The sequence below is a fragment of the Harmonia axyridis genome, chromosome 4, assembly GCF_914767665.1.
Source record: "Harmonia axyridis chromosome 4, icHarAxyr1.1, whole genome shotgun sequence".
Lineage (NCBI taxonomy): Eukaryota > Metazoa > Arthropoda > Insecta > Coleoptera > Coccinellidae > Harmonia > Harmonia axyridis.
Window position 1 is genome coordinate 9724843 of NC_059504.1, and position 10678 is coordinate 9735520.

Sequence of the window (10678 nt, forward strand, 5' to 3'; positions counted from 1 at the left end):
AATATTTTATTTTGGGGAGAATTGTACATTTTTAAATATCAATGCATAAATACCTGACCACGAAAATGCTCAGATTTTTCATTCCAAAAGTATTTGAAGAATATTTGTAGAATTTTTGAGGATATAACGAAGAATTCTCTCTTTGAATGAAGTCAAATCGATTAAACCTACAATTCAAAAAATTTGCAACCACTTGTCAAATTTTGCAGAACAGATTTAATTCTTCAACTTGCCCACAACTTTTCCATTTGAATATTCAGAAAAAAAGTTGCGTTTATTAAAAATGATCTTGGGTTGTTTGTTTTGTTACCGAATATTCGAATCAAAAGATTATACCCAAAATCTTCTACTTCTTTCGAATTCAGTTTATATAATTCCTCACAGCGACATGCTCAGTGAACACCTGGCCTCCTAAAAAGTGAACCCTACATAAATTTAATTACAGGTAACTTTTAAATTCTTAGATGAAACATACTTTTTTTCATCCAGTATATGTTATTGGATACTCACGTAATAAAAGCTTTGATTTGTTCATCAGGCAAAATTTTTGATTTTTCGTTCTATTTTTGTCATTCTGACGTAGGTAATTCAGGATTATCTGAAATATCAATATTGTTTTTTGTACTGAAACATCTTTCAGCAGGGGGCAATTTGACTAGGATGTAGATTCTTTCAACTTTTCAGACAAATTGGAGAAGTGGATATGCAATCATTTTCATTTTCAAAACTAGAGGTGGTCTTTTTTTCTTGGCAGTAATCTATGAAACTTTTGTAAGCTTTTTCATAATTTTCCTAGTATTTCTTCGAGAAGAAATTCTAGATTACATTTTTAGCAGCAGAACAGATATTAAAAGGAAGCAAATAAAGATTATCTGACTTTTGTCACAACAATAAGCGAATCGATTGTCAAAGAAACGATTTCATAGGCAATGAGATGGTAATCGAAAGTAGTTATTTATCAAAAAAAACTTAATTCATGATTGCGATAGCAATTTCTGAAGAAATAGTATGTGCATCTCCTATAGAGAAATCATACCTATTCGACAATTCACTAATCGTCGAGGAAAGTATTTGTTTTAACTAGATACATAAAGGGTGTTTTTTTTCGAGGTATATAACTTTAAATTGGCATTACTGTTCAAGATGATGACCGATTCAACAGCTGTCAAGTGAATTATTCTCAGTTTGGTTTGGCAATTCACCATGAATAGACTCACGCTTGAAAAACGCTTGCAAATAGTGCAATTTCATTTCGAAAATAATGATTCTGTGCGGAATACGTATCGCGCACTACGTCCATTTTATTTTGTTTAGCGATGAAGCGCACTTCTGGTTGAATGGCTACGTCAACAAACCAAACTGCCGCATTTGGAGTGAAGCTAATCCTCAAGTGTATGTCGAAACACCGTTAAATCCAGAAAAACTGACTGTTTGGTGCGCTTTATGGGCTGGTGGAATCATTGGTCCGTACTTCTTCAAAAAAGAACGTTACAGTCAATGGTGATCGGTATAGAGCCATGATTACTAACTTTTTCATTCCTGAATTGAACAACCATGATATCCAGGAGCTGTGGTTCCAACAAGACGGCGCAACATGTCACACAGCTCGTGCCACAATCGATTTATTGAAAGACACGTTTGGTGACCGCCTAATTTCACGTTTTGGACCTGTGAATTGGCCTCCAAGATCTTGTGATTTAACACCGCTAGACTACTTTCTGTGGGGCTATGCAAAGTCATTGGTCTATGCGGATAAGCCACAAACCCTTGGCCATTTGGAAGACAAAATTCTCCGTGTTATTGCCACAAATGTTGGAAAAAGTCATCGAAAATTGGACGTCCAGATTGGCTACATCCGAGCCAGCCGTGGCGGTCATATGTCAGAAATCATATTTAAAATGTAATGCCACAAGATTATCTTGCGGATAAATGAAATTCATGTCAATCGAATAATCCATCGTTGTTTTATTGCAATTTAAAGTTCTATAGCTCTAAAAACACCCTTTATTAACAATATACTATAATATCCTAAAAAAAAAATTGTCTACCAAAAAATATTCATGAAAGAATTTTGACATCAGTCTGAGTTCTTGTGAATTTACTTAAAGCTACTGAAATCCACACCTACTCATCTTCACACATTGTATTGAAGATTTACATAATCGTCAAGTTCAACGCTACCTTATCCGAGTAAAGACTATCTTTAGCATCGTTGATGAGAACATGTTTAACCAGCACTTCTTGCTTTACATCCTCATAGTTATAGAGTTAAGTTCAAGTTCAATATTATCTGCTTTTTCGATCGACTGAATTAAATTCTTTAGATCTTGTCCGTATGACATTATGATCTGCAGGTTTGATGGCCTGCAAACTTGCACTTTTTACATCTTTATATCTGGCGTCATCATGAATTCAAGTTCAATGTGATCTACTGTTTCTGTTAAATAATTATATATACAATTGAATTACATCAAGTAAAATATTTTTCTACAAGGAAATGAAGGGTGTTTTTTTTAGAGCTATAGAACTTTAAATTGCAATAAAACAACGATGGATTATTCGATTGACATGAATTTTATTTATCCCCAAGATAATCTTGTGGCATTAGATTTTAAATATGATTTTTGGCATATGACCGCCACGACTGGCTCGGATGTAGTCCAATCTGGACGTCCAATTTTCGATGACTTTTTCCAACATTTGTGGCCGTATATCGGCAATAACACGCCGAATGTTGTCTTCCAAATGGTCAAGGGTTTGTGGCTTATCCGCATAGACCAATGACTTTACATAGCCCCACAGAAAGTAGTCTAGCGGCGTTAAATCACAAGATCTTGGAGGCCAATTCACAGGTCCAACACGTCAATAAGGCGGTCACCGAACGTGTCTTTCAATAAATCGATTGTGGCACGAACTGTGTGACATGTTGGGCCGTCTTGTTGGAACCACAGCTCCTGGACATCATGGTTGTTCAATTCAGGAATGAAAAAGTTAGTAATCATGGATCTATACCGATCACCATGGACTCTAACGTTCTGGCCATCATCGTTTTTGAAGGATTACGGACCAATGATTCCACCAGCCCATAAAGCGCACCAAACAGTCAGTTTTTCTGGATGTAACGGTGTTTCGACACACACTTGAGGATTAGCTTCACTTCAAATGCGGCAGTTTTGTTTTTTGACGTAGCCATTCAACCAGAAGTGCGCTTCATCGCTAAACAAAATAAAATGGACGTAGTGCGCGATACATATTCCGCACAGAAACATTATTTTCGAAATGAAATTACACTATTTGCAAGCGTTGTTCAGGTGTGAGTCTATTTATGATGAATTGCCAAACGAAACTGAGAATAAATCACTTGACAGCTGTTAAATCGGTTGCCATCTTGAACAGTAATGCCAACTTAAAGTTATATACGTCGAAAAAAACACCCGTTACAATTGAATAATATCAATTAAAATATTTTTCTACAAGGAAATACATATCAGTACTTTCGTATGATATCAAGCTAGATTGCATTTACATTATTCAAAGAATAACTTACAGTCAATAGAAAATATTCAAAATCAAGAAATCAACCACAAAAATGAGGAAACGTCATCCACAAAGGACCCATTGAGAATGAACTAAAATTTTGAATTCCACTTGACAATTTCCATAACACGAATAGATCAGACTTTCGTCTGTTGAATATCTTCCGCTCAAATGAAGAGATCTCTTGACAAACCCAACATTTATTGACATCATCGATCTAGTGAAATTTTACATTGGTATTCAGTTTCTTAATCTATAGTCATACATACTAGATTCGTTGTCAAATTCCCCATTATTTCAACATTTTTCAGCTAGATTGACAAATTATAATGGACACTGTTACACAAAATAACGTATATAGTTATCAAAATTAATGAATTCATACACATCTGCTATTTATTGGGGTCATTTTTGGTGGAGCATGGAATTACATAATGAGTTTGGTCCAAAGCGCGTTTTGAGAGGAATGTAATTCGCAGAAATGTTGCGTTCCATGTTTTGATCAACATATAAAAAGAAATCTGATACTATACGGAATCATTGTAAGGTGACATTCGAAGAATTGAAGAAGACAACATGATTGGCAGAGTAAGTACTCACTACACTCATTGAATTCACAGTTTCATTCCAATATTGAGTTAATCAAGTAGTTTGAAACATCACCCAGCAATTCATTTTGACATAATTTTTTTTTTTTTAGCTTTTATTCATCCTGTTGGCAAGCTACGCCGCAGCAGTTCCTCTTTTTGAGCCAGCAGCAACATCATACTCCACACAAACAAAGCATACAACACTCCACACCGGTGCTGCTCTAGTCAGTGATGTTGCTGTTCACGATCCTGCTAATTCCTATTCAACTGTCACCTTTGGACACTCTGCTATTCATACTGCTCCAGTCATCTCCTACTCTGCACCAGTAGTTCAACATGCTCAACTCCTACAATCTGCCCCAGTAGTTCATGCTGCACCAGTGGTTCATGCTTCTTTAGTACATGCAGTTGAACAAGAGCATTATGTGAGTATATCCAATTGAAAAAAAAACCATAATTTTATTGATCCCTATCATTCAGGCACCAGCACAATACGAATTCAAATATGGAGTTGAAGACCATCACACTGGTGATATCAAATCACATGAAGAATCCAGAAATGGTGATGTAGTCAAGGGATCTTACTCTCTCCATGAAGCTGATGGTACCATCAGGACTGTCCAGTATACCGCTGATAAAAATGGTTTCAACGCTGATGTACAGAAATCTGGACATGCTGTGGTCAGCCATGTTGCTGAAACACATGCCCTTGTTGCACCATTGATTCATCACTGATGATAGTATATTAGAAAGTACCTGCTGTGTTATTGATTTTTTATTAGGTTGTTATTATTCTGTTTTAGTACTGAGAAATTAATTCGTTGTAATAAAAGTTGTGTTTTGTACATGGGATTTTTGTGGTTCTTCCATTCTTACGTTATATGCATTTCAAATATGTTGCTTTTTGTATAATTCTTTAGATTTTTCAGGCAATAGATCCATACTGGCTGTATTAGCTCTCATCTTGAATATCGTCTTATAACTCATCAGATTCAATCTTGTTTTTATGAATAATATTAAGAGATAATATGAGAATGAATAACTTCGGTATTTAATTTAATACATTGATTAGCCGCTACTATCGAAATCATAGATCCTGACATAGAAATAAAACACAGATGCATGGATTCACGATTTTTGAAGGATATACATTTTTGTTGTTGAAAATTCCATAATTTTTCGGAAAAATTTTTTTCGATCCAGATCGAAATTCAGCTAATCAGAGATCGTTAATTCTGGCACCGCTCACCGATTTTGCGTAGATCTCACAGTTTTGAGGGAATTTGAACTCGTAATTTGGGAAAAAACTCAATTTTTCTTCAAAAATCGTTATATCTCCTTAGTTATTCGTCACAGACCCTTCAAATAAAAACGTTTTTCAAACATCAAGTTCTAATCCAAAACGTACTGAGGTTTCAAAGGCGTAGCTCACGTCCAGGAGAAGTTGCATCCGCGGAAACATTATCTATTTTTTTCTCGAAAATTTCAGATTTTTACTATAGATTCTGAAAAAATATACTGATCGTCCAACTGCAAAGATTTTCGTGACCTGCATAGTCGAATCAACCAATAAAATGATACAATATTCCCATGAAGGAACTTTTATTTTTATTCAATTTTCTAAGGGTTAGAGGAATGGAAAATTTCACGAAAATTTTTCGACAAAAAATTTTTCAGGTGAGATCGAAATTCGGCTAATCAGAGATCGTCAATTCTGGCACCGCTCACCGATTTTGCTTAGACCTCACAGTTTTGAGGGAATTTGAACTCAAAATTTGGGAAAAATTGAATTTCCCCTCTAAAAATCGTTATATCTCCTGAAATATTCGCTACAGACCCCTCGTTTAATAACGTTTTTCAAACATTGAGTTACGCTCTAAAACATACTGAGGTTTCGAGGGCGAAGCTCACGTCAAGGAGAAGTTGCAGCCGCGGGAATATATTCAATTTTTTTCTCAAAAATTTCAGATTTTTACCTATAAATTCTGAAATAATGTACTGATCGTCTATTTGCAAGGATTTTCGTGATCTGCATAGTCGAATCAATCAATAAAATGATACAATATTCCCTAAAAGGAACTTTCTTTTCAATTTTCTAAGGCAGGTGACCTATATTTTGTAGAGCAATTTTTCACCCCAGATTTTACGAAAAGCATTAGTTCTTCAAAAATACCAAGCGTTTTACAGATATTTACACTTACTTACTATTGCTTCTCAAAACATGAAATCCAAGAAGATGTTGTAAATGTCACTCGGCTCAAAGGATGTAAATCCCATCAAGCATATCTGACTGATGAGGAAAGACAAGAAAGCGTCAAGAATTGTTTCTAATCATCACAATATATGATATATTATTTTCGATCATTCGTTCTCCAAACAGATCGCTCTACTACTTTGTCAATCTCTAAACTGCATATTCGATCGTGATGAAAACTGCTATTCGAATGTAAAGTGATAATTGCAAACCTCGTGAGTATTTTCATATTAAAATCGCATAGCTTGAACCAAAGATAATTTAAGAAGCATATCGAAAAAAAATTACTGAATATTATCGTGACCACCAAACTGACGGTGTGGAGATTTTGGATGTAGATATAAAATAACAATTTCAAGATGATCACATCTTAAGAACCATAGAAAAAACAACGGTCACAATTACGGAACCCCTAGTCAGATTATGCCTATTTTAGTTCTTTTCGTTCGGCAGTTATTGTGATCATGGCTAGCTGGATATTTAAGTTGGATGGACGGACATAATTGAATTAGACATCGAATTAGTGAACAGTGAGTAAAACATTATCATTTAAGACACTTTTCAGTTCAAAATTGAAAAAAAATACTGTTTTTGTGGCAAAATGTTAGAGCTATCTGTTCAGTGAACGAGCGCTCAATAATTCATCGATTAAGTATAAATCCAATATGATCAATAACTGCAAGAGAAAGTGACACACTTCTTACAGTCGATCACTGAATCAAATTAAGTATCTACGAAGAACACAGACGCCGCCGACCTTGACATTGAACTGAAATGGTACCCAAATTCTCTGCAGGTTTGGGAATTATATCGAGACGTATCGGTGATAGTAACATGAAGTTAATGAACACATTTGCGGTATTTATTATTCATTGGGGTCATTTTTGGTATGGCTTGATTTTTACATAATACAAGGTATGGCAGTGACGGGTATCTTTGAAGAGGTGTTTTCAGTAAGTTATAGTGTCCAATATAAAAGTCTGAGTTACAAACGAATAATTCAGTTCAGGTTCGACCTCTGACTTCACTGTTTTAAGATAAAAAATATGTTCAGCAAGGTAGAATATTATATTCAGTTCATATTAAGCAATCAGTAAAGAAAATTCAATTTTCAAGTTAATCACATATTTATTTAGAAAACTAAGTGACGAATCCTTTTTTCACAGATTTCCTTCTTCTGCTTTGTGGCGTGTGCCGCAGCAGTTTCAGTCTATGAACCTGCAGCTCAATCTTACTCCACTCAAACTAAACACACTACAGTTCACACCGGAGCTGCTCTAGTCAGTCATGTAGCTCCAGTTGCTGCTGTTCATGTTCCAGCTAGTTCCTACTCAACTGTTAACTTCGCACATGCTGCTCCTGCTGTTGCCTACTCTGCACCAGTATACCATGCTCCTGTCTATCATGTTGCTCCTGTAGTACACTCTGCACCAATTGTTCATGCTATTCCTGCTGTGAAACAATCATACGAAGAGGATTACGTAAGTAAAATTATGATAATGCAAGTAATTGTTGAGGAAGTGTCAGTAGTTATATGCTCGTTCATATTGAGCCAAAATTTGGTGGTGATATGAATTTTGGACATACTTTCGATATCAGTCGACCAATCAATCTGATATATCAGTATAACTTCCTAAGACTTCATTAACGACAAGATGTTTCAATTCCTTCTATTCTAATAATACTTTTCACTAGCGATATTTTTGGAGAGAGTTGAACTTCCCTTATGTTTTTTTCATAAAACTCAAAGATAAACGTAACATTAACCATTTTTTTTTTCTGTAGGCACCAGCTCATTACCAATACAAATATGGAGTTGAAGACCACCACACCGGTGACATCAAATCCCAAGAAGAATCTCGTGATGGTGATGTAGTCAAGGGTTCCTACTCCCTCCATGAAGCTGATGGTACCATCAGAACTGTCAAATACACTGCTGACAAAAACGGATTCAATGCTGATGTACAGAAATCTGGACATGCTGTTGTGAGCCATGTAGCACCAAGCCATGCTATTCTTACACCTGTATACCACCATTAGGATTGTTCATTTTGAATTTGTTATTTATTGTTTAGTTCTTGTTTTCATTCAATAAAATTTGTGATGTACCTCTTCAGTTTCATTTTTCATTGCGCCGTAATACCACCTATTAAATTTCTCAAATTAATTCTTTGATATCATTAATCGTATCAATGAACTTTTCCTCATGTTATTTGATGGATTGCAAACTTAACTGACTCTTTTATGTTCAACTTTCAATAATATAAGATGAGCATAGTGGAACTAAAATACATTCCACAATGCTATGCTTATAACCCTCAGGGTATTGAATCATTTCAATGTTGTCTACCTCAGGAGCTTCATTTAATTTTAACTACCTGTCAAGTCTTTCGTTATGGAAGGATTTGATTCAATCTTATGGTCATAATGCATTACATTTTTTTTTGACATCATGAAGATGTTATAGAAAAAAACATTGGTATCATCAGAACTGTCCAATACCAGCTTTTAGGAATTTAAGTAATAATTGAAAACAAAATGGTCATTAGTCGTTGAATGTTGTAAAGAATTAATTCAATGGGCAAATTATAAAATAATTTCTAATTAGAGCCCAAACCTGAATCCACAATATGTTTCCATGTACAAGGTGATTCATTGGGATGGCCTTTTAGAAGTTTATGGCAAACTAAGTATAATTTTGAGCTGAAAATTTGCATATTGGGGCTTCAGACATAGTTCTTTCTCTCTGAAATATTTTCAGATCTCTACAACTTCCGATTATACCGGAGACTTCAACGTCCTTATTTCAAATGGCACACCCAGTATATTAGATAGCTTTCTTAATGACAATTTCGGCAATATGCCATACTTTGGGTAAAAACTCAATGGTTCATGAGTTAATGAGATTCTTATTAAAAAAATGGTGGGATGAGAATTTTTTTTCATTTCTTCAAATGTGTAGTATTATAAGACTGTTTGCTGTTTGGACGAAAAATATGCTGGGTGTTTATAAAATCATGAACTCGAACAACTCGAATTCATCAAAACTCAAATTTTTTCAAATTAGAAACTATATTTTTTATTATTACAGTGGGTTCTACGTACAAAAATAGTGGGGGTTTCTTGTTTGATTTAATTCTTGATTAATTGATCTGATTTGTTTTCCTTCACGATTTCATGCCAACTCAAGCAAACCCTATACCTAAAATGAATACTCTAAAAGTTATCTAGGAAGAACCATAAATAAGGAAAAACCGCAATTCCTCTCTGTGTGGGGTAGTATGTGGGTAGTCTGTTACTTCCAGAAAATAAAGAAAGAAACTAAAATTTGATGTTTGGAAAACTAAATTTTTCATTTCATGAATTATAATTAATTTTTCGTTGGGATTGTTAAAAAATCCATAAACCAACACAATTTTCAATTACGAATCATTCATTACAATTCTTGAAATTCAAATTTAGTTATGGAAACATCGAATTTTAGTTTTTTTCTGTGATTTTCGGAAGTCACAGACTACTCCACACAGAGAGGAATTGTATAGGGGTTGCTTGAGTAACCCCCACTATATTTGTACGTAAAATCGACTCAAATAATAAAAATTCAGGTTCTAATTTGAAAATCTTGAGTTTTGATGAATTTGAGTTGACCGAGTTCATGATCTGTTTTATCATATTTTCTGTAAGTAGAATGGCAAATTACCTAATTCGTATCTATCAACGAATAAAATTCCAAAATATCAAGTAGATAATATTACTTCATGTAGAATACCTTCTATTCAAAATTATTAATATTTTTTCAAAATGAATGGTGGCACTAATTTCAAGATTTCATACAGGGTGTGGCGTAATTAATGGATAATCCTGTACTGGCGAATAGGGGAGGTCATGGCCGACCAGAAAATTTTGTTCAGTAAAAATATCATAGTTTTCGAGATATCGGACAATTTCATTTTTTTCTAAAAAGTGCAAACATGAGGATTATCATACTTTTTTTTCTCCTCTTAACTAAGCAAGATGGTAGGAATTTAGTAGTTTATCTCATAGTGCAGCTATTTGAGAGTAAAATAAAAAACAATGCCCAAAGAAATAACAAGATTTGTGATCACAGCAATGAATTTAGTGAGTAAAGGTGCACTTTCTAGAAAAAATGAAATTGTTCGATATCTCGAAAACTATGATATTTTTACTGAACATAACTTTACATTTTCTGGTCGGCCATGACCTCCCCTATTCGCCAGTACAGTATTATCCATTAATTACTCCACACCCTGTATGTATCGTTTCCTTAAACATCTAT

The 10678-nt window shown here is 34.5% G+C and overlaps 2 protein-coding genes across 2 annotated transcripts; both read left to right on the forward strand.

Moving 5' to 3' along the window:
- Window positions 1-4113: 4113 nt before the first annotated feature.
- On the forward strand, window positions 4114-4972 carry LOC123677800 (larval cuticle protein A2B-like). The gene is made up of 3 exons (XM_045614509.1): window positions 4114-4125; window positions 4238-4552; window positions 4608-4972. Exons 1-3 carry the CDS (start codon window positions 4114-4116, stop codon window positions 4860-4862), a joined length of 582 nt encoding a protein of 193 aa, XP_045470465.1. The 3' UTR covers window positions 4863-4972.
- A 2569-nt stretch (window positions 4973-7541) lies between these two features.
- On the forward strand, window positions 7542-8486 carry LOC123677801 (cuticle protein 8-like; the record flags this gene model as incomplete). Its single annotated transcript, XM_045614510.1, has 2 exons — window positions 7542-7862; window positions 8167-8486. Coding segments are annotated over 2 exons (576 nt in total), but the record flags the coding sequence as incomplete, so codon positions are not given.
- Window positions 8487-10678: the final 2192 nt, after the last annotated feature.